The sequence below is a fragment of the Cajanus cajan genome, chromosome 6, assembly GCF_000230855.2.
Source record: "Cajanus cajan strain Asha chromosome 6, NIPB_CcT2T_4, whole genome shotgun sequence".
Classification (NCBI taxonomy): domain Eukaryota; kingdom Viridiplantae; phylum Streptophyta; class Magnoliopsida; order Fabales; family Fabaceae; genus Cajanus; species Cajanus cajan.
Window position 1 is genome coordinate 36,952,953 of NC_138522.1, and position 25,316 is coordinate 36,978,268.

A 25,316-nucleotide genomic window follows, 5' to 3' on the forward strand; every position below is an offset into this window, starting at 1 on the left:
TTCTGATAATAAAAAGAATAATGAAATTGAATAATATAGCTAGTGCCGACATGCATCGGCAAACTAAACTAAACTAAAAGCAATGTACAGTACAATACATGCCAAAAAATTTGTCAACGGCGAAGGTCATAAGAAATTGGAGCACAAACTGCCCCAAAACAAAATCCAACAAAGAAGTTTCCAATTTCCACCTATGCAGTAGTCGCCCAAAAGAGCAACAAAACCAATCCCTAGTCTAATAATTCCAAATCAGTGAAATTAATAAAACACTAAATTCAACAAGAAGAAGAATATTAATCCACTAGTCTAAGAAATAGTTGAATAAGTCTATAGAAGGAGTGTGCGGCGACACAAAGCTAAAGTTGGAAGAAGGGCTTGGCAAGACGAACGCACCCTCCGTGAGATTTCTTCCACTATGAAGCACAGGACTCAAATCGTGAAGGAAGCTAACCATGCTCGGATCCGAAGACGGTGGAGAGAAAAAATTCGAAGGAATGGGAGATAGTGAAGCCGGACCCGGAGACAAAATCCCTTGAAACATGTTTTGTGATCTTTCCACAACCGCATGACCCATAATCTCATCGCTTATTATGTTACTATTGCTATTAGCACCCCCACTTGGGATATTCACAAGCTGCTTCTTCCCCATCGGGGACATGGCCTTCTCGATGGTGGCGTAACGCGCCGCCGGAGACACCACTCCTCCGGCGTTGAAAGGGTCATTATTATTCGCTTCCAAGTTGGATGAGGATGAAGAGGAGGAGGAGGAGGAGCCAGTGAGGCGTTGAACGAGGTTCATGAAGTCACCGGGTGTGGTGTGAATGACTTTGGGTGAAACGGTGTAGATTATGATGGGTTGGCGCGGTGGAGGTTGAGGGTGTGAGGCTTGCGGCGGCAACGGTGGTTTCTTGATCTTGTGAGAGTCTTTGTTTATCCTAAGCGGTGTGGGGCGTGGACCTTGGAGTTGTAGTTCTCTTCTGGGTGATCTTTCTGTGGGAATAATGTGTGGGAATTGATCCATGTTGAGGCTGAAGAGTGGAGAAGAAGCGTTAAGCATAGTTAATTGGTTGTAGCTTAAGCTGGAGAATATAAGGGCTGACATGGGACATATAAAGAGATCTGGTCAATGGTGAAGACTGAAGAGAGATTATTATTATTATAATATATTGTGAGATTACAAAATTTGGGTTATTTTTTTAGGGTTTTTTTTTCATACCTACGGCCGGTTTCGTGATGTTGTGGTTGTCTGAACGCGTCTCTATGTGTGGGGTTGGAAAAGGTCATCCCCATGTCATTGTAGGATGTGCTGACGTGGAATGGGCAAGTGTGCAAGTGGATATGTGTTGACAAGTTGACAATGGCCCCCATGTATGCTGTTGCCTGTTTGTGGTTTGTACTTTGTATCATCATTGAATGAGAGTTTAAGACTTTTGAGTACTTGATGGTTATGCACTGAATCTAACGGGAGAGCCGTCCCACTACTATATTTCTCCTTTTCTCCACATTAACTGCTCCTATAATTCGGTTGGTTAATGGCTAATTTAGATACATAATATATACTACTATATACTATATATATACCAACAACTGCAACATATATTAATTGGTGTCACTAGTGCAAAAGAGGTTTTTTACGTCTGTATTTTTATGTCAGACTACAACATATCCGACGTAAAAACGACGCGGTGACATTTTTTGAAAATAACGCAATTTTTTTTACATCGGACAACAAAGGGACCGACGTAAATTAAACAATCTACGTCGGACCTCAACTACAACCGACGTAGATTGTTGAATTTACGTCGGTCCCTTTGTTGTCCGACGTAAATGAAGTTGAATTTTTGAATTTAAGTTGCGTAGCGCCTCTCCTTCTTCACCAGATTTCCTTTCCGCTCTCCCTGCTTCGCAGCCAACACGTAACGCCTCTCCATTCTTCACCAGATTTCGTTCAGATTTTGTTCAGATTTCGCAGCCAACACGTAACGCCATTGTTTGGGAGCATTCAGATTTCGTTCCCGTTCTTCGCTCATTTCCTACGTTCGAAGGTTCCTTTCTTATCTTCTTCCCTCCTTTCTTTATTCCGTTCGAACGTATCGTAATGTTTATCTGGCTGCAGACAGGAGCAGAAATTTGTACAAGGCCTTCTGGGTTTGGAGACGCAGTCCTGGGTTTATCAAGCAGAACGGGCCGTTCTCCAAGCAGAACGGGCCGTTTTGCAAGAAGAACGGGCCGTTCTCCAAGCAGAACGGGCAGTTCTCCAAGCAGAACGGGCCGTTCAGCTGCTGCACTTGTTTTTTTTTTTTTTTTTTTTTTTTAATTTTGTATGACTTTTTACGTCGGACCTTGGCATGTCCGACGTAAATTTACGTCGATTTTCTCGCCCCGACGTAAAATTTACGTCTCCCGCTTCTACGTCGGATGTTTATCTGACGTAAAAACCCCTAAATAACCGACGTAAAATGCTTATTTTGTACTAGTGTGTAAATAGTTGGATTGTTTAAATATGACTATTGAGATGAAAAAAATTATTTTAATAGTATGTAGGGTTTAAAAGAAATCACTCTTCATAATTAAGATACACCTATATATTGTAATATATATAAGTTTTAAGTATTTTTTCTATAAAGATAATCATGTTTGAATTAGATAACATAATAATAAATTAATATAAACTCAATATTAATAATATACCATCGGTTAAGTTGAAACAATTTCATTAAGTTAATTCACATATTAGTGATTTATAAAGTAATATTATACATATAATAATTCATACAACAATTTTTATAACATCATTTTTTTTATATTTATACTATTAATAAATGTAATAAATAATGTAATTGAGATTGATAAAAAAAAAATATGTAAAATTAATTAATTAGTTGTATAAGTATCATATATATTTTTCGTGTGTGACATGTGTGATTAGTCAATATTTGGCAACTAATAGATACATTTTTTTTCTTTCTATTTTATATACGATCTCATATATTAAGTTGATTTATATTTTTTTTTTATCATTTTACTAATCATATATTTTTTAATTTAATTCGTTTTCTGATGATTAGTTGGTGAGAAGTGACAAATCCATATAGGATTGAGGGGTAGATTTTTTTTTTTTTTTTTTTGTATTTTTTCGCCCTATATTTGTGTATTTGAACTCTCTGATTCTAATTTGTTACTCTATTATCAAAATTTGTCCTTCATGTATATGAGTATCTTTTTTCTCTTTTGGTCTATTTTTAGTTTTCTGAATACTTATGCTTTATTCAATTCGACATTTCATTTTATCACATATTTTGTTTTTTCCTATAATAATAATAATATTTTATTTTCCACTGAGTAAGCATTCTAGATCCGCCACAGTTGGTTAGGAAGAAGTTTACGAGGTTTTGTGTATGAACTTGTGGCATGGCAAGATGAATGGTATGACTCGTGAAGAAGAAGAGTGAGTCTCATTGTGGGATCCACTTTACTACTTCCATCGGAATTTTATTTCTGGACTGCATCCAAATTTAGTCTTCATCGTGTTCTTTTTATTTGCAATCGGAGCAACAATGAAACCAACAAAACGAATTTTGAATTTATTTGTGTTATAAAAATAATCTCTTCCACAAGATGATCAAAAAATTAAACTGGTTTTCTTTTCTTTTACTAACAAAGGGAGGCTGATGAGTGACCCCTAATATTTACCAATTTTATAATAAACTCAGGAAATCCTTTCTTTCTAATCACGTTTGAGAATTTTATAAAATGAATATTTACGTGTGTGCATGCATATTCAATTTTTAAGATACACGTCATTTGAATCCATTCGACTTTCGCAATCTCCCTGTTTTGTTTTGGCAAAACTAGGACTCGATACAGCCTATTTAGAATGTATTAATTTCAGTCAGCACGGCGTTTTATTTTAGGTTAAATGTGTGAGTGTGATATCATAAGTTTTCTTAGGACATTCTTCTGATAATTTTCCTTTATAATAAGTTGATGCTGGGTGGTTTTCTCAGGGCATATCATAAGTTTTGTTCATATTTATCATATTGTACTTAAATTTTGTTAATAATCTTTTTTACCTATAATAATTACAATTACAATAACAAAGTTTAAATTTAAAATTTATACATGTTACCTCAATATTTTTATAATTAGATCAATCTTAATGATTTATTTTGTCATGATTTATTTACTAATAAGAGTATTAATTATAGTTTTAACATTGTTAATTAATTGGTAATTATTAAATATTATATATAATGATTTGTTGATTGTTATAATAATTATTTTAAAATCTCACTTATTGTTATGATTTTTTTTGTTGATTAATGGGTAAAAAGTTTTACATTGACAATCTATAAAAATTAAACTCATATCTTAATTAAATTATTAGGGACGGATTAGTGGGGAGAAATTTAGAGTAGTATGCAAAACAACTTAAATTTGAACTATATTACAGCTATTATAATTATTATTGATAAATAAACTCGCATGCTAATTAAACAGTATAAATTTAAGGTGTAGAAGTAATATTTTTAACTGATGGATTTCGTTAAAAATTTATTAAAAATATTTTAAATTAAATTTAATTAGTTAACTTGATTATATAACTGCATAATTCACCAATAGAAGGAACTCTAATCACTTAGTGAAAAAACTATTTTACAATATTAATAACATTTTACATCAATTTTTTAATAATTGATGTAAAAATTTAATATCTACTTTGTAATCATTTAAAAAAAATTCATCGATTACTGAATAACCGATGTGATTTACATCCGTTATACACATAACCTATGTAAAATTGCATTTTTACATCCGTATACATATAATCGATGTAAAAGAAATAATTTCGAAGTTTACGTTCGTCTAATTTTCAATTTCGAAAAATCACGGTGTCCAACTCCGTTTGAACGACGTATTTTAAAATTTAGAAGTCTTTACTTTGTTGTGTCTCTATTTTCCTTGAGCGTTTGTTGCTTTGTCACACTGCATGTCTAAAATTTTATTGTAATAGTGAGTCTTTTAAATATATAATTTATGTTTAATCTCGAAATTCATATATATAATTAAATTTTAATATTGATCTGAACTATATTTAAATTTATAAATAATTAAATATTAATATAAAAGCAAGTGGATGTAAGATTTAATACATGAAATATTAATATACTAGTAGCAAAGTTATGTTACTATCTCAGATCTTCTCGGCCTGTCCTGTCCCTTCTGTTTGTGGGACATCTAATCATTTAGAAGCATTGTATTTTGTATATTAGGGCAGTCGTTTAGGAACCTTAATTTATGAGTCACAGAAAAGTATCGTTGTGACGGCTTTACTTGAAATAGCATGCATGCCTTGACTTTGCATTTATAACATATACATCTATTTTAAATGTATTAGTCAGTAGCCTACACGTTTTTGGTAAGACTTAGGTGTTAAATAGGTTCACAAATTCGCACTTCATTTTTCTTTTAATAAAGATATTTTCTGCCTTCGGAAAACAACGTACGTCCTCGTCATATTGTGTTGGAGACTTTATCTATTTTTCTTTCCTTTTTTTTTTAATTCACCAATAGAGCTAACAAGAAATATAAATATATTTGATTATCTAACAATCACTATAAGAAATATTATAAGAAATGCTATATATAGTTACACACAAAAAATGTCACTATAAATATAATATATATATATATATAAATTTATTTAACATATAGTTATAATAATTTTAATATATTGATTTTGAATGAAATTTAACAATTGTGTGTTATTATAACTTATACCTATACCTTTTTAATAATATACCAACATATATTGTATTTATAGTGTAAGTAAAAGTAACTTTTATTAATAAGTATATGTATAATTATAGGGCGTACGTCACTATATGACAATTTTTTTTGTAGTGACTCATATTTTAATGTGTCTGTTTTATGTGAGTTGTGTTGTGTGTTAAGTTGGATCCACGAAAGAAAGGTATAAAAGGGATTCCCTTAAATTTTGGGTTCATAACTTAAGATTTTAGAAATTTAATAAGAAAGTCTAGCGAGAAGTTATCTAAGTGAGCAAATCTTCTTCCTCTCTTCTTTGGCTGAGAACCCTTTTTCCCCCTCTTGTAGCTAGTCGAAGTTGTTGAATTGAGGATTCAGAGTTTGTGCCACAAAGGGTTTGGTTCGAAGTTGAATGAAGTCGTTTAATTTCTTCCTTTTCTCGTCTTTATTGTAGGTTTGGTTTTACAAGAGGTAAGGGAAGTTGGATCCCTGACTTTCGGATGGGTTGTTTGGTTGTTTATTGATTTATGAAGCTAAATGTTGTTTAATTCCCTAAAAATTCATGGATGTGCTAGTTGAGTTTGAGTAGAGTGCATGTTGAAGTTAAGGGTCTTGGTGTTCTTGGTGGAGAAGGAAAGGTTGGATGATTTGTTTGGTGTGCTGTTGTTGCATGTCTCCTTTCATCCAATTTACAAGTTGCATGTTGTTATCATTGGAAGATTATATATGAGCTTGCATGCATGTATTGTTGTATGGGTTAAGAAGATTTGAGGTTGTTCTTGAGTTGTTGGGATGCACATGGATTATGTGCATATTAACAACTCCCAACCGCATCAAGGATGTTCTTATGGACGATGTTTGGCATTGGAATATTCTATAGACTAATATTCCCAATGATATGAAGATTCAAATGATGGATGTTTTTCTAGAAGACAACACACAGACCTCCTTATTTAGGGCCCTACAAACAGTGTAACATACTTGGTCAAATTCGCTACTGGTGGCTTGTTAGTGGGTCTGAATTTCATTTTACCTTCCCAGGGGATGGACTTGGACTTGGAAGCTAAACTTACCTGAATTTATTAAACATTTCTTGTAAGAGCCTTACTATAAACTATTTTCGCTATAAGTGACATGTTTCTACTAACCCTTTTTGTTTGAGGTGTCTTTTAGAGGAGGAATCACTATTACACTTATTATAGGACTACTCTCGGGTGAGCTAGGTTTAGGGGAATGCTTAACATGACATCCTCTACTGACTTCTTTACAATGGATGACGAAACCTGAGTTAGAGAATGTTAGAATCCCACAATTCATGGCAATCTCATTATTGAGGATCATGAATTAATTGTCATGTTATGGTGATCCTTGATTCCAGCAATCACACATCAATATATTTACTATTCTACATTAGTGTATAATAATCATTGTAATTACCATTAGCTTGATTCTAGGATCGTGATTGTACATCCCTATAGTAACTCACATAAAGGCTACAAGTGCATAAACTCTCATGGAAGAATTTTTGTCTCAAGACATGTGATCTTTAATGAGAATCACTTTCCCTTTCAGGATGGTTTCATTGATACAAGAAATCTGTTAAAGAGACTCATTGAAAATACATCTATTGTACTTCTTACTTGTCCTACAGGTACCATTATAAACAACACAATTGAACCAGACAACAATACTATAAGCCAACAACAAGAAAATTCAATTGACAATTCAACTGAAGATGATACAAGTGAAGGCTAACTAGATCTCAATGAGTCTTCTACCAATGCTGACAATAACACATCAAGAGAAAGTGAAGTAGATGATTCAACCTAAATAGAACTAGTGGAGAGTAGCAGTCAAATTGCACATGAGATCAACCAACAAAGTCAGCAAAACAACACCAACACTCATTGGATGTGCACCAGAAGCAAAGTTGGGATCTACAAGTCTAAGCAACCCTACATAGGACTCATGGAGGCACACACAGATGACAAAGAACCATAAAATGTCAAAGATGCACTAATCAAACCAAAATGGAAAGAAGTTATGGATGTAGAATTCAAGGTTCTAATATCTAACAAAACTTGGACATTAGTACCATTTTAGGGTTAAGAAAACATCATAGACTCAAAATGGATCTTTAAGACAAAGTACAAAGCATATGGCTCCATCGAAAGGAGAAAAATAAGATTGGTTGCAAAAGGTTTCAACAAATAGCAGGTCTAAACTTTGATGAAACATTTAATCCTATGGTTAAATCCATCTCAATGAGAATTATCTTGGCTATTGTTGTACATCTCAAGTGGGAAGTTAGGTAACTGGACATTAATAATGCATTCTTAAATGGAAGTCTCAAGGAAATAGTGTTTATGTATCAACGTAAGGGATACATAGACTTAACCAAACCTAATCATATATGCAAATTGTCCAAAGCCATCTATGGTTTGTAGCAGGCACTTAGAGATTAGTTTGACAACCTAAGAAACACCCTACTAAAATGGGGATTTCAAAACACCAAGAGTGATTCATCCCTTTTTACTCTTAGAGGTACAAACCATATCACATTTCTTCTTATTTATGTTGACGACATAATTGTAACAAGTAGCAACAAGAAGTTCTTAAAGACATTCATAAATCAACTTAATGTTTCATTCTCACTAAAAGACCTTGTATATATACACTACTTTCTGGGTATTGAGGTTCACAAAAATGATGGTGGAATGTATCTAAGATAGACAAAGTACATAAAAGATATGCTCAGGAGGTTCAACATGAAGAAAACATCAGCTTGTCCAACACTAATGATAACTAGTAGACAATTCACTACTGAGGGGGAACCAATGTCCAATCCTACTTTATATAGACAAGCCATAGGTGCATTGTAATATCTAACTAGCACAAGACCTAACATTGCATTTGTTGTCAACAAACTCACCTGATACATGAGTTCTCCTACCATGGATCACTAGCAAGGGATAAAAGGAATATTGAAATATCCCCAAGGCACAATAGATCTATGTATACATATAAAACCCTCTAATGACCGTGACAAAATAGAGTTTTATAATGCAGATTGAGCCACTAGTGTTGATGATAAAAAAATCCATGGCAAGATAGTGTGTATTCCTTGGTGAAACACTAGTTTCTTGGTCCTCAAGAAAACAAAAAGTAGTGTCACAATCAAGCATGAAATTAGAATACAGGGCCTTGGATGATCTTGCAGCTGAAGTAGCTTGAGTTAGATAATTACTAATAGAACTTATTGAATGACAAAGAGAAAGAAATGAAGCAAAAAATTTGTAAAATGTGTAACTGATTCTTATTGCTTTATAGTGGAGTAAAGCCACTTATTTATAAAGCAAATACACCTATAACAAACTAACCACCCAAGAGTCAGTTTTACAATTACTCTCTTTACAGTTCATTCACATACACCTTCACAAACCTAAGTTGGGTGAGTAGTGGAGGATAGCTCAACGACTTTGAGTTTGTCTCTCAAAAGTAAAAATCTAGTAGATGACAAGGGTTTTGTTAGAGCATCAACCCATTGATCTTGGGCTGGAATTGAGGTTAGCGAAAATACACACAAAAGGGGGGTTGAATGTGTGTGTTCGTGTTCGAAGGAAGATTTTTGAAAATCTCTTCGCAAGAATAATTTTTAAGCAGGGTGTTCTAATATTGGTTAAAAAAAACTTAAGCTTGTTTAGCAAAATTGATCTTCTACTTTAAGAAATAGGTTAAGTAAATTGGTTTTCCGTCTAAAAGGCTTATCGTCCAATAAAAATTGTTTCAAAAGGTCAAGTGTGTTTCCGTCTAATGATTTGTTGAAAAACAAAGTAGAAGAAAGACAAAGTAGGCAATGTTGAAAAATGAAGAGAATGCACAAATGGTTATACTGGTTCACTCAATCTGAGCTACGTCTAGTCTCCTTCCACTGAAGGGTTCCACTAATCACAAAGGATTACAAGTATTCTCAACTACTTCTGGCTCGTCAACCTCTCTTGTCGACGCTAGTAACTTAATCACTTCTAGTTCTCCAAATATTTTTGACCACTTCTGGCCCGCTAGCTTCACTTACTAGCGCTAGTATTCTCAGCCACTTCTGGCTCACAAGTATTCTTTCTACCAGCCTCTTCAGGCTTTACAACAATCGAGGGTATTGAGTGTGTTTACAACTCTCACAGAAAGGATAGGGTAGTTTCTACACTCACTAAGGTGCGTAACCTTAGTTTTACAGAGATAAGTGTCTAAGTATTTGTTTACTCTCGTAGAGAGGATGGACTATTAGTAACACTTACTAAGATAAGATATCTTAGTTTTTACATAGATATACAAGAAATACTTTGAGAAGAAATATAGCTTATGCTCTTTGCTTTCTTTTTTGTATTGCACGTTTTCTCTATTTCTCTATATTATCTTCTTCTTCTTTTCATTGATACTTATAGCCATTTGATAATTCTACCCGTTATTTGAATTCAAATTTCCCGTTGGAGTGTAGTTGAAAATGGAGGTTTGTTCATTGCTATGTAAATCTTCTCATTTAATGCTTTTGATCTTGCATTAAATGTTTGCTTGTATTCCTGGAGTCTCTCTGTGTAGTTGATTACTTCAATATCTGACTTCAATCATGATCTAGGTATATTTGTACTTTCCTCATCAGTTTAGCTGTTGCGTTGCTGTCTTTTTCTGAAAAGTAGGTGTCCTTTCTCTGACGCATTAAGCTTTGACTTGTGATTCCACGCTTGCCTATTTTTCTCCTTTCTGTATTCACGTTGATGTCCTCTTATGTTTCTTGTATGATTTCTTTCAATGTGATTAGTGGACTTCACACGTGCTTCAGTATTTTTGACATCGTCTGGTTACAAGATACTTCGTCTGATCTTGACTACCCTTTTCGTCTAGGTATAGGAATGATAACTTCGACTTCTAGTTTATTTGGTTATTTATGATGGTCATTTCATGTTGATGTCTGGCCAAGTTGTGTCTGATGCCTCAGGCTTTCGCTGATAAACTTGACTTATCTTGTATTTTGATTTGTGCCTGAATCAACCTTAGTCTTGATACTGACCTTTCTCTCGTATGATGTTTTGTCTAGCTAGATTATGCTTGATCATACTTCATTACTTGAACTTTTTGTTACCCGACTGAAACACTAATGCACATGTTTGTAATACCAATATGTATTATATTTGTCATATTCAAAACCTTGGTGGAAATTGCGAATGCGCTTCGTTTGACTTAACAATCTCCCCCTTTTTGATGATGACAAACATAATCTATCTAGTTCATACATGTTTATACATATAAAGTATTTTTGTATTAGACACAGTACAGAGCACAAAGAAGATATCATATTATGTTCATTTTCTTAAGGTCATAAGGTTCCTCCCCTTTAGACTATGCTCTCCCCCTTACTTAGTGAACGGTTTAGTTTGATAGATTTTGTGTTCTTTTCTCCCCCTTTGTGATCATAAAAAAGAAATAGAGGGTGAGTATGATATACTATTAATCATCTATCAATTCCATACCTAGTCTATCTCTCAACCAGACATATCTATCTTCTTGAAGGGGTTTGGTGAAGATATCAACTAGTTGTTCTTCAGTCTTAACATAAACCAGTTCAAATGTTCTTTTTTGCACATGATCTCTAATGAAATGATGTTTAATCTCTATATGCTTAGTCCTAGAATGCAAAATAGGATTTTTAGAAATGTTAATAGCAACAGTGTTATCGCAGAGTACAGGATTACTACTTTCGTAACTATCGTAGTCTTCTAGTTGATGTTTGATCCAGAGCAGCTATGTAAGACATTGTCCTGCGGCAACATACTCAGCTTCACAAGTTGATGGCAATCGTGCTTTCCCTCTTGCTAGTCCATGAAACCAAGCAGCGTCCAAGGAAATGACATCCTCCGCTAGTGCTTTTTCTCTCCCATTTGTCTCCTGCATAATCTGCATCACAATATCCTAGAAGAGAAAAATTCTGGCTTTTATAGAAGCTGATGCCTAGGTTAGGTGTTCCTTTAAGATATCTTAAAATTCTTTTAACCGCTTGTAAGTGTACCTCCTTAGGTCATACTTGGAACCTAGCATAGACGCAGATGCTGAACATGATGTCGAGTCTTGACGTTGTTAAGTACAAGAGAGAACCAACCATTCCTCGGTACATTGTGCTATCAACTTCTGGTGATTCTTCGTCCAAACCAAGAGTAGTTGAAGGATGCATTGGTGTCTTCATTGGTTTTGCATCTTCCATTTTAAACTTCTGTAGTAATTCTTTTGTATATTTCGTTTGATGAATTTTGACTCCTTCATCTGACTGGACGATTTGATGTCCTATAAAGAACTTCAATTCTCCCATCATGCTCATTTCAAATTCATCCTGCATAAGCTTGGAAAACTCTTGGCATAGATTTTCATTAGTAGCACCAAAAATTATATCATTTACGTAGATTTAGACTATTATGAAATCATCCTTTATTACTTTTCTAAACAGGGTGTTGTTTATCTTGCCTCTTGTAAAATTATTATCTGTTAGAAAAGATCTTAGTTTTTCATACCATGCACGTGGTGCCTGTTTTAATCCATACAAGGCTTTGTTTAGTTTGAAAACATAGGATGATAGCAATTCATTTTCAAAACTAGGAGGTTGACATACGTAAACTTCTTCTGAGATTGTTCCGTTTAAAAATGTGCTTTTAACATCCATCTAATATAATTTCATGCCAGTACATGCAGCAAAAGCAAGTAAGATTCTAATGACTTCTATTCGGGCAACAGGTGCAAAAGTTTCAGTAAAGTCTATACTTTCCTGCTGAGAGTACCCTTTCGCAACTAATCTTGCTTTGTTTCTTACCACATTTCCATATTCGTCTAATTTATTTTTGTATACCCATTTTATTTCTATGATTGTCCTGTCCTTAGGCATTGGAACAATTTTCCAGACATCATTCTTCTAGAATTGACTCAATTCTTCTTGCATGGCCTTAACCCATCTTTCGTCTGACAAAGATTCGTCCATGGTTCTTGGCTCTATTTGAGATAGCAGTGCAATTTGTGCTTGAGTTCTGAACGAACTTCTAGTTCTTACTGCATCCTTTGCTTCTCCAATGATTTGTTCCTGTGGATGATGAGCCTTCATCTACCAGTTGCAATTGACTGGTTCTTTATCCTCTTTTTCGTCTCGTTGAGTCACTGTTTCTTCAAACTCAGGCTTTTTCGTCTAATCGTTGTTCACCTGCATATTCTCAAAGAAATTGCCTAGCTCTGATGTTTCTTTATCAGCCTTGTGTTTATCAAATCTAATGTGAATGGTCTCCTCAACAGTTTTAGTTCTGTCGTTGAACACCCTATAGGCTCTTGGCCTCTCGAAGTATCCAAGTAGAATACCTTCTTTGGTTTTTGTGTCAAATTTTCCTAAATTATCTTTGGTATTCAGAATAAAACATTTGCATCCAAACAGATGAAAATATGATATGTTGGGTTCTCGTCCCTTCCACAATTCATAAGGAGTCTTTTTCAACAAGGGCCTAATATATATTCTGTTTTGAATATAGCAGGAAGTATTAACTGCTTCTGCCCAGAAATGTTTAGTGGTGGAGAAATTGTTTAGTAAAGTTCTTGCCATTTCTTGTAAAGAGCGATTCTTTCTTTCTACAACCCCATTTTGCTGTGGAGTTCTAGGTGTTGAAAAATTGTGGTTTATTCCATTTTCTTCACAAAATTCTTGACATTGTTCATTTTCAAATTCTCCCCCATGATCACTTCTAATAGATGCAATTGATATTCCTTTTTCATTTTGAACTCTTTTACAGAATACATAGAATACCCTAAAGGACTTATCCTTGTGAGTTACGAACAGTACCCTTGTCCATCTAGTGTAGTCATCCACAATGACCAATCCATATCTTTTACCACTTACAGATGTTGTTCTAGTGGGACCGAATAGATCTATGTGGAGCAATTCAAGAGGTCTTGAGGTGGAAACGTGATTTTTACTTTGAAAAGAATTTTTAACTTGTTTCCCTTTTTGACATGCTTCACATACATTGTTCGTCTGATGCACAAGATTTGGTAGTCCTCTTACGAGGTTATGCTTTTTCAGCTTTGAGATTAATCTCTGACTTGCATGACCAAGTTTCTTGTGCCAGATCCACTGATTTTCATATGAAACTAGACAATCAACATTCTAATTTTCTAGTTCGTTAAGCATTATTTTATACAGGTTATTGCATCTGTTAGCTGTAAATAATATGGATGAATCAGGTTGACTAACAATACATTTATTTTTGTTGAAGGATACTTCATAATCACTATCGCACAGTTGACTTATGCTTAGTATATTATGCACTACAAGAAAAACGCAAATTTCCAACGGATACAAATCCGTCGAAAAATATAAAATTTTCCGACAGAAAATTTCCGCCGGGAAAATCCGTCAAAAATTTATGATAGATTTTTATCCGTCGAAAATTACCGACAGAAAAATCCATCATAAATAAATAAAAGAGAAGGATCACATTTGCTAAATAAAAAGATAGACAACATTATTATTTATGTGATAAATAAAAAGAGAAGGATCACATTTGCTAGCCTTAAACCCAAAACTACAATAGAGTAGTTTGTAATCTGTTAAACCATTGTCTAGGAGCTTGTTTTAGGCCATCTAAGGCTTTGTTTAACTTGCAGACCATAGTAGAGTAAGTCTCAAAATCAGGTGGCTGTTGTATATAAATAGTTTCATCAAGCAGACCATTTAAAAAGGCATTATTAACATCTAATTGATGAGTTTCTCAATTATTTGTAATAGCCAAAGTGAGAATCAATCTAATAGTCACTGATTTAATGATAGGAGATAATGTTTCATTAAAATCAAAGTTAGGTTGTTGATGAAATTCTTTAGCACTAATCTAGCTTTGTACCTGTATACAGTACCATCAGTATTTTCTTTAATTATGAAAACCCACTTGCAGCCTATAGCTTGCCTATTTTGTGGAAGATTAACAAGGGTCTGCGTGTTATTGTTAATCAAAGCATTATATTCTTGTTGCATATCTACTAACCACTTAGGATCCTTCAAGGCTTGCGTAGCACTCTTTGGTTTAGATTCAATGAGAAAGATAGAAAAATGCTTGGGTTTTGAAATACCAGATTTAGATCTGGTTTGCATAGGCATGGCAACGGGGCGGGGCAGGGGTAGGTTTTACGTTCCCTGTCCCTGCCCTCACAAATTTAAACCGCCCCTGCCCCCGATACCCGTCGGGGGTAAAATCTGGGTACCCAACCCCGCCCCCAGCGGGGTTCGGGTTTCCCTGCCCTGCCCCCGCTCCCGCCCCCCGCTCTTATTTATTTTTCTTCTTCTTTTTTTTTTAAAATAAATATGAACAAATTTAAAAAAAAATAAAAGAAAAATAAATAATATAAATTTTTACATATAAATATTTCTAATTTTGGTTTATATATATGTAAAAATAATTTTTTAATTATATTATTAAGCGGGGCGAGGGTGGGGACAAGATTTATTAATCGGGGAAAACTCAAGCCCAATAAACATGGGTTTTTTCCCGTCCAAATTGGGGCAGGTTTGGGCGAGTATCCACGGAGGCGGGTTAGATTGTCATGCCTAGGTTTGCATAAGATGAACGTTTTGACATGCGATAGGTAGAGAAGACTCTATATTGAGAGGAGGCACAAAGAACTAGTATTGTTAGATAAATTTGTGATGGCTGAAGAGTTGAGAGAAGAATTTGCACTAGAATCATGACTGGGATTAGTGGTGACAACATGAATATTAGAATTGTGTACAATAGTTTGTGGAGACAGGGTTTTTGGGACAGGAATTGAGGCTGAAGTAATATGTTGAGAGGTGTCTACTTAATGTAATGGTGGATTGATATTATTGGCAAATACATCATAGTAAGGAAATCTATACTCATTGAAAACAACATCTTTGGATATAAAGATCCTCCCTATTGGAGAAAGACATTTATAACCTTTGTGAGAGGTGGAATATCCCATAAATACACACTCATGATACCTAAAGTTTAGTTTGTGATTATTGTAAGGTCTAAGAAGAGGAAAACATGCACAACCAAAGGGTTTTAGAATTTGTTTGAACAAAATAGTATAAGGGACATCAAACTTGAGAGAGGTAGTTGGTAATCTATTTATAAGATAAACAGTAGTAGTGAAGGTTGAATCCCAAAATTTTAAAGGCAGAGAAGCATGACTAAGCAAAATTAAGCCAAGTTCTACAATATGTCTATGTTTTCTTTCAATTATCCCATTTTGATAATGAGTATGAGGACAAATAAATTTGTGATAAACCCCTAGGTCTTTCAGGTATTTAGTAAAGGGTCTAAATTCACCTCCCCAATCAGTTTGGAGATTTTTAAGAGAAGTATTAAATTGTAATTCCACCATGGCTTTAAACTGTTTAAAGACAGTAAATGTATCCCACTTATTTTGCAACAAATATAACCATGTAAAACGTCAATGAGCATCAACAAAAGTTAGATCATATTTGTAGTTATTTGAGGATTATATAGGGCTGGGTCCCCACAAGTTGTTGTACACTAATTCTATAGGAGTATTATAGACAGATTTAGACAAAGAAGAGGGCAATCGATATGCTTTTCCAATACAACAAGCAGCCACTACAAGAAAAACTGTTATTATCTACGAAATATTATCTACGGGAATTTTTTCATAGATAATGTTTAATTATCTACGGAATATTATCTACAGAATTTTTTACATAGATAATATTTAATTTTCTACGGAATATTATCTACGGAATTTTTTCCGTAGATAACTATCCGTAGATAAGTTATCTATGGAAATTTCCGTAGATAACTTACCTACGGAAATTTTCGTAGATAACTTATCTACGGATATTTCCGTATGTAAAACATATTTTTATTATCTTTTTACTTTTATTTATTATAAAATAATTAGAATATTTAAATTAACATCATTAAAAAAAATAATCATTATAAAATTTATTCTTTTTTAGTTTAATTATTTAATATAATACTTTATAGTTACCGTATTAACCAAAAAATAGTTTTTGATTAAAATATATTTTAGAATTTTAATTAATTCATTATCATTCACTCACTATATTAAAAAGTGATAAAAAAATAAATAATTTTTGATTAATTTAATAAAATAAAAACTTTAAAATATATATCTAAAATCTGTAATAATTTCTTAAATACAAATATTTAATTAATTAATTTTAATATATACTAAATTTAATATTAAAAAATTTATAAATATTTTAGTTATAATTTTTATTATCTTTTGATTTAATATTGAATTTCTTTTGATTATGAAAGATAGTAAATAAAATCTAAAATCTGTATGAGTTTGTTTGATAAAAATGTTTAATTAATTTTAATATATAATAAATTTAATATCAAATTATTTACCTGGATTTGAGTTATGATTTTTATAATCTTTTGATTTAATATTGGATTTTAATTATTATAAAACATAATAAATAAAATCTAAAATCTATAGTAATTTCTTTGATACAAATATGTAATTAATTTTAATATATAATAAATTTAATATTAGAATCTTTATTATAATTTTAGTTATGATTTATATAATCTTTTGATTTAATATTAAATTTCTTTTGATTATAATATTTTAATGTATTTTATTTGAAATATCAGTTAATATATTTTATTATATTTTTATTTTAATTTATTAGAAAATAATTAGAATATTTAATTAGCATTATGAAAAAAATAATTATTATAAGATTTAATTTATTTAATTTCATTATTTATTATAATACTTTTTCGTCACCGTATTGATCAAAAAATTATTTTTAAAAATATATATTTCAAAATTTTAATTAATTCATAAAAATAAAAAAAATTATTGTAAAAACTAAAATTAAATAACTTAGTTAAAAAAATGACTATAGTTAATAATTTAATGTAGAATTTGTTTAAAAAAGTGTTTTTGAAAAAATCTGAAAATAAATAATAAAACACAATTTTTTCCCTCCCGAGCGCGCCCCAACCATTTGATTTTCTCTATTAGACTCCGAAGCGTGTCCGTGACGGACAAAAAAATTAGGGCACTTAAGGTTCCTCTGTTTCATTTTTTCTATTCTCTCTGCTGCCGCAGTTAAGGTTCCTCCATTTCATTTTGTCCATTCTCTCCGCTGCCGCACTTAAGGTTCCTCCATTTCATTTTCTATATTCTCTCTGCTGCCGCACTTAAGGTTCCTTGGCGGCGCTGCTGCTTGGGCCGCTGCACCAGCCATTGCGCGCGTTCAACCGACGGGTTCTGGACGGCCTCTCTGTCCGGTGGATTCTTCTGAAGTTGGTTAGGCCTTTTTTGTTGCAATATTCTTTAGCTTTTCCGATCCAAAGGGAATTGCTTAGGGTTTATTTATTGTGATATCAAATCTCGATTAATGCAGTTTAGTAAATGATTTTGGTTCGAAAATTGTTTGTCATTTTCGCTTGATTTGTACGTGCATTTCTTCTTCCACGGTGGTAATGATAGGTTCTAATTTTTTGGATTATCTTAAACCGATGTAGTATTAAAATCACGGTGGCATTTTTGTAAATAAGCCTCAAACATAAAAAGATCTACATCGGTTTATATAGTGACCGATGTAATATTGAGAAGTTTTTCCTACTCCCACGCGCATGAGTCATTCTCCCTGAAGCCCTTGCTGCTGAATATTGAGAAGCCTTTGGTTTCCCCGCGCGCGCATGAGCCCTTGCCCCCCCCATTGCCCTGCCGTTGCCGCGCCCTTGCCCCGCCCTTTCCCCTGAATTCGTTGCTCCTGAATAGCCTTTTGTAAGCATCATCTATTCATTCAAAGAATTAAAATGTTTTGTATGAACAGAGGAAATTCTTTATGAAGAAAAGCCATTGGAGAAGTCTTTCTCCTTTTCTCTATTCATTTCCTTTTTTTTATGGTTTCTATCAATTTCTCTTTCTGTGTTTGTAAAAGTAAACTAAAGCCCTAGGATGAGAATGATTTCTCTCCTTTTCTCAGTTCATTTGCTTTTTTTTGTTTCTATCAAATTCTCTTTCCTGTGTTGGTAAAAGTCAACAATTTGAGCCTTGTACTCTAACTAGAGTCTATATATGTAGCATTTTTTAAGTTCTGATATATATGATTTCTAAAACAAAGTTACTGTATTAATTTATATGAAATAATATCATGAACATCAATGCCATTGGCTTCCTGTACCTAAGTACTTGTGAGTTATGATTTTTGTAAAAGAATTTTCTGTTGAGTTAGGGCTTATTGAGTCATTATTGGCTCATGTCATTGTATGCTTTGATGATATTCTAAAATTGAAATGCCCACATGCTTGAAAGTTGAAAGTTACCATGTTGGTTTCTAATGTTTAAAAAAGTAATTTTATCGAATGTTCTCTTTCTTCATATTTTATAATCTATAAATCGTTACTGACAATTTCTCCCTTTTGCATAGGTTGTTATTGTCTATAGCTCTCTGTGTGTACTGCATATGCTTCTGAAGCTCCTATTGGAATTGGAAAAGAATGTTGGAAGGAGGTATGCTGCTTTATTTGGATGATATTTCCCTTTTTTTTAATAACTTCACGCTGATTGAATGTCCTTTTTCTTTGATTTACTTACCTAATTATTTTTCTTTGGAATGCTATATCTAGCAAATAGGTTCCCCTGCTGCCAAAATATAATTCTGTGCAAATAATGGAGTAACGTAGGTAATATTTCTGGTTTTAATGTCCTGTCTATCAATCTCATCATATTTAATAAAATCATCTATGATTGCATGATTACTTTATGTTATAGTTACATGTATTTTCTTTTCATGAGTTTTATCATTTTGTAAAGGATGGAATCATTATTCTGTGAAGAGATTAACTGGAATCATTATTCTGGCATTGCATGTATTGATATTAGATATCACATGCTAATTTTTATTTAAATTTTTTTCTGCTTTAGAAAAATGTGTACAGTTTGGTGATATTAACTGGAAATGGATGCATCAAATGCAGATTGTTTAAGTTTTAACAAAAATAAATTAAAGAATCAGGGCTTTGTTGGATAACATTTTTATTAGATCTGATTCTTGCTAGTGTATCGGGATAACAACCTTTATTATGTGATTAAGCTTCTCTTGTGAAATTAATTGTAATTGCAGATTTTATTTATTAGATTATACTTGGGTTGTCAGATAATTGGTTGCTATGATAATCTTGTTATTAACCAATTTTGAAGTGACACTTGTATAAGGACTATTGTAACTGTTATTGTTTCTTACTACAAATTCTAGATTTGAAGTGCTGTTATATTTTTATATATTCATCATTTCTAGCTGAGTTATTTGTTTGAATTACTCTAGTAGCTTAACATAGTATATTCTAGATTTTAGTATATATTAATGTTATTCTTTGTTTTCATCTTTCTCTTTTTAGTTGTGTTTGTGATTGTGATTTTTGTCATGTACAGGGTGCTTCTGCATTAATTGCCTTCCTGGTCTCTGCGGTGTTTCATGAGGTGTGTGGTTCATCTCTATTCCTCTCTCTCCAATTGTCCTCTCTCCCTTTTGGTAGTTTGTTATAATTTGTCATTGAGTAAACGTTTATAAAGTTGAATTTAATCTTTATTTTGCAAAAATAATTTTAATTAAAAATTGGTTTGAAGTGAAATAGTTTATGGTTAGATGTCTTTATTGAAAAGTAAATGACATGCAAAAAAATAGGGCATTTGTTCACCACATAAGCATCAATGTTTTATTTTTATTGCATTTGAACTTCAAACCCACTTTCACGTATGAAAATCAAACATCATAAAAAAGTGGAAAACATGATTATGGGGGTTGGGCAATGCATAACCAAGTTCCACAGACCACAACATCTATATTGGCTAATCATGGTTGGGGAGAAATTTGCATCTATGAAGCACGGACATTTCTCTTACAGTGAGGTGTCAGACAGAGTGTTGGATGTGTTTTTGACAGACACGTCAGTCACTCTTCATTAGGTATTTAATTAAAAAAATACTTTTTGGTTGGCTTGGATAGTTGGAGCTTGCATATCCATACGGAATACGAACAAGCAAGTGACGTGATTGAATCTGTGTGATAATGTACACAAAGCATGGGTAATAATAACAGAGAATAATTGTCTAATTACCATAATTATGTAAATCCTAGAATTTCCTAATTTCCGTAATTAAGGATATCTAGCAATATTCAATAATTGGCTTTAACCGGAATATAAGATATCTACAATATCTAATGGTCCCCTCGAGCTAGAGCATATAAAGTATATTCACTGAGCTAGTTTCAAATATAATCAATTCCAGGACTCCTTAAGGACTTTGTGAAGACGGCTGTCAATTGATTGTTTGAATTGACAATATTAATGGGCTTTTATAGGAATTATGTTTCAGGTAAAGGCTTATTGCCATTTTCTCCTTCTATTTCTCCACATTATTAAAGCTTCAATTATTATTCAAGTATAAAATTTGCATAAACTTTCATATACAGAAATCTGAAGATTTTTCCTTTAATCAAACCATAAATAGGTAAATCTTCAAAACATTAATATATATACCAAGCCATAGCAAAACAAAGAATTTGTCTTGCCCTTCCCCTATACAGAAATCTAATCTAAATACTGCTCATTACCACTTCTAGGTGCAGGAAGATACCATTCACATTGTGGTTAACAAAACAAAAAATATGGAGTTAATATACACTTTGCCCTTGAAAGTGGTAGCTTGTGTTGCTTTCTTTTTTACTTACTACAAAAGAAATCCTATGGCTTAATTAGGGGTATGGGAAAAGATGAATGCATGTGAACATTTTTCTTCCTTGTTCTTCATCTTAGCAGAATAATTGAAAGATCTATCCTTACTTTTCAGTTTTTTTCTCAGAGACAATTTTTTAATGTTAATGTAACATTTTTCTTCATAATTGATTAGACAATTTTATATTTACACAATCTGTGGTCTACTATAAGTCCATAAGATGAAACCAGAAACCAACGAAGATATAAAACGCTGAAATATGTTAAAAAAGATATGGAGGAAGTAAACTTGGATACTCTAAACCATATGTGGGGACATGACCAAACAACGACTCACTGAAGACTCAAGAGCACTATTCTAAAATTCCCACTGAATGTGTCTCTTTCACCTTCTTTGTTAACATATACTTTCATATGTGGGGACCATTGTTTTTTATTTCATAAAATTCCCACTGAATGTGTCTCTTTCACCTTCTTTGCTAGAATTAAATGTCTTGACTTCAATGGTACATTTATATACTGCTTTTTGAATTACTATCATATTCAGTCGGTACATTGAGTTCATTAATGTGAAATTAATTAAAGGCAGGACAAAAGAGCCAACATGGAATGAGGAGTTACTTTTAATATTAAGCAGCCTCGAAGCCAACCTTTACAGGTAAACACATATGATCTCTCCCTCTCTCTTGCTTTTATGGACACATACATCATACATATTAGTGGAATGCACACTCAAAAGAATCCCTTTATAACAGATAAGTTGAAAGTGAATTGAAACTTGCATGAAATTGATTGGCATGTCTTGATTCACAAAATAATATAGTAAAACTAATCATTACTTTGTACTTATACTAAATAGATATGAATAAGCCCTTCTTTCAAAGTCTTCTATTTCTTGTATACTTAGACTACTTATTAGAACCTGATACAATTGACTTTAATTTGCTTCAGTGAACGTTCATAGTTGACTTGAAGTTAGGTTCTCTTCTTAATTGTTCATAGCTGTGTTTTGGGTAAAATGACGTGGTTCATCACGTCCAAATTTTGGTTCCAAACTCACGGATTCGTTTGCGCTTAATTATAGGTCCACCTGTGTAGAGCTTTGCATGTTTGGGCTCAATAGATCAACTTCAGCTAGGGTCTTATGAAACAAACAAATGTCTCTGTTTATTTAAACAAACAAATGTTTTTAAAAAAGTACTTTCTAAAGAACAATTCATTAAAAAAAAGACAAGGGTTTATAATTAAGATAAAAAAAAATTAATTTATTACTTAAATTAGAACATGAAATAATAGTATAATATAAAACATTAAGATAGCGTTGGCCAATTGCATGGGCACATGGTTCTGAATGACTTTAAACTGGTTAAAAACCAGTTTACCCCAACAGATTTGAATATAGCGTTGGTATGCAAATGGCATATGACAATATATTTAAATGTTATTAATATACAGAAGATGAATTCCATTCCAACACCTTTTTCTTTCCATGTTCTAATATATTTATGTTATAAATACACAGAACATGAACTCTATCCCAGCAAGTCGTCGATGGATGTATGATAGAATGTATATGGGGAGAAGAGGTTTAAAGGAATCTTTTGTACACGGGGTTGAAGAGTTTATAAGAATAGCTTGTCAACAACAAAGCTATATTAATGAAGGGAAACTTAGATGTCCATGTGCTAAATGTCAGTCCACAAAGATTGATGGTGTTCATACTGTGAAGGTTCACCTTTTCAAGTATGGGTTCATGTCGAACTACTACATTTGGACTGATCATGGTGAAGAGATGGAAAATTTTGACAATAATCTCATAGGTGCTTCAAGTATTGGTATAAATACGACCGAAAGTGAAACCTCTAACTCAATGCATGATATGGTGTGTGATGCTCTTAGGCAACATGGGGCATTTGACATACTGGAAAATAATAGCGTGGAAGAGCCTCCGAATGAAGAAGCACAAAGATTTTACAATCTTTTATCTAAGGCAAATTGTCCATTGTATGAGGGATCATCAGAGCCTAAGTTATCAATGTGTGTAAGACTTTTAGCATGCAAGTCTAATTGGAATGTTCCCGATGAATGTGTCAATTTTATAACAAAAATGTTGTTGGATGTGACTCCTGTGAATAGATGTTTTCCCAAAAATTACTATGACGCTAAAACATTAGTGTCAAAATTGGGACTGAGTGCTAGAAGGATAGATTGTTGTGTACAAGGCTGCATGTTGTTTTATGACAATGATTATGGGAAAAATGATGGTGCATTATTGCAATGCAAGTTTTGTCATATGCCAAGATATCGTGATCGCAACACTGGATCAAGCACAAAAAAACTAGTTCCAGTGAAGACGATGTTTTATTTGCCAATAATTCCAAGGTTACAACGACTGTTTGCATCAATGCAAACAGCTGGGCATATGTGTTGGCATTATCAAAATAGAAGTACCTCTGGTGTTTTACGTCATCCCTCAGATGGTGAAGCCTGGAAGCACTTTGATCGAGTGCATCCAGATTTTGCAGCCGATCCTCGCAATGTACGACTTGGTTTATGCTCAGATGGGTTTAATCCATACATTCAATCAACAACTCCACCTTATTCTTGTTGGCCGGTAATTGTAACCCCATACAATCTTCCCCCTGAAATGTGCATGACAAAACCATTTATGTTTTTAATTTGTCTTATACCTGGTCCACGGAATCCAAAGGCAGCTATTGATGTGTATCTAGAACCATTGATTGACGATCTTAAAAAGTTGTGGATTGGTGTCCAAACCTATGACATTTCAAAGAAGCAAAATTTTATGATGAAGGCAACATTAATGTGGACTATTAATGACTTCCCTGTATATGGCATGTTGTCTGGCTGGGGAACTCAAGGTAAATTGGCATGTCCACATTGCATGGAGCATTATAAAGTCTTTACATTAGAGAACGGCGGTAAAAATTGTTGGTTTGACTCACACCGAAGGTTTTTACCCACCAATCATGCATTCAGGAAGAACAAAAAAGCGTTTATAAAAGGCAAGGTTGAAACTGATGCGCCATCACCTACATTGACACCCGATCAAGTTTGGCAAAGAGTTAGGGATTTACCTTTAGTAACAGAAAACCCTAGCTTGCCTAGGTTACAAGGATACGGGGAGTCACATAATTGGAGGAAAAGAAGTATATTTTGGGATCTTCCTTATTGGAAAGATAATATTTTGAGACACAATCTTGATGTGATGCACATTGAGAAGAATTTCTTTGATAACATATTGAACACTGTTATGAATATTAGTGGTAAAACGAAAGACAATGAGAAGGCACGGATGGACCTAGCTTTGTATTGTAGTCGACCTGACTTGGAAATGAAATTGCAGCTGAATGGGAAAATGTTAAAGCCAAAAGCAAATTACACTTTACCTATAAAGGAATCAAAGATACTTTGTCGCTGGATAAAAGAACTCCGAGTTCTGGATGGTTATTCATCCAACTTGGCAAGATGTGCTGATGTCGAAAAGGGAAGGATGCATGGCATGAAAAGCCATGATTGCCATGTTTTCATGGAGTGTTTACTTCCTATTGCATTCAGTTCATTGCCAGTGCATGCTTTAAATCCACTAATTGAAATAAGTCATTTCTTCAAAGACTTGTGCTCTACCACATTGAAGGTTGAGGATTTGGATAGGATGGAACTAAACATTCCAATTATTCTTTGCAAATTGGAAAGAGTATTCCCCCCCGCATTCTTTGATTCAATGGAACATCTACCTATTCACCT

The 25,316-nt window shown here is 33.3% G+C and overlaps 2 protein-coding genes across 2 annotated transcripts; one reads left to right on the forward strand and one right to left on the reverse strand.

Moving 5' to 3' along the window:
- Positions 1-1,121, reverse strand: LOC109801489 (protein MKS1). The gene has a single exon (XM_020362570.3). It carries the CDS (start codon positions 1,100-1,102, stop codon positions 302-304), a length of 801 nt encoding a protein of 266 aa, XP_020218159.1. The 5' UTR covers positions 1,103-1,121; the 3' UTR covers positions 1-301.
- Positions 1,122-15,317: 14,196 nt separating this feature from the next.
- Positions 15,318-24,874, forward strand: LOC114915530 (uncharacterized). Its single transcript, XM_083076188.1, has 5 exons — positions 15,318-15,347; positions 19,258-19,323; positions 20,245-20,292; positions 23,071-24,718; positions 24,834-24,874. Exons 1-5 carry the CDS (start codon positions 15,318-15,320, stop codon positions 24,872-24,874), a joined length of 1,833 nt encoding a protein of 610 aa, XP_082932314.1.
- Positions 24,875-25,316: the final 442 nt, after the last annotated feature.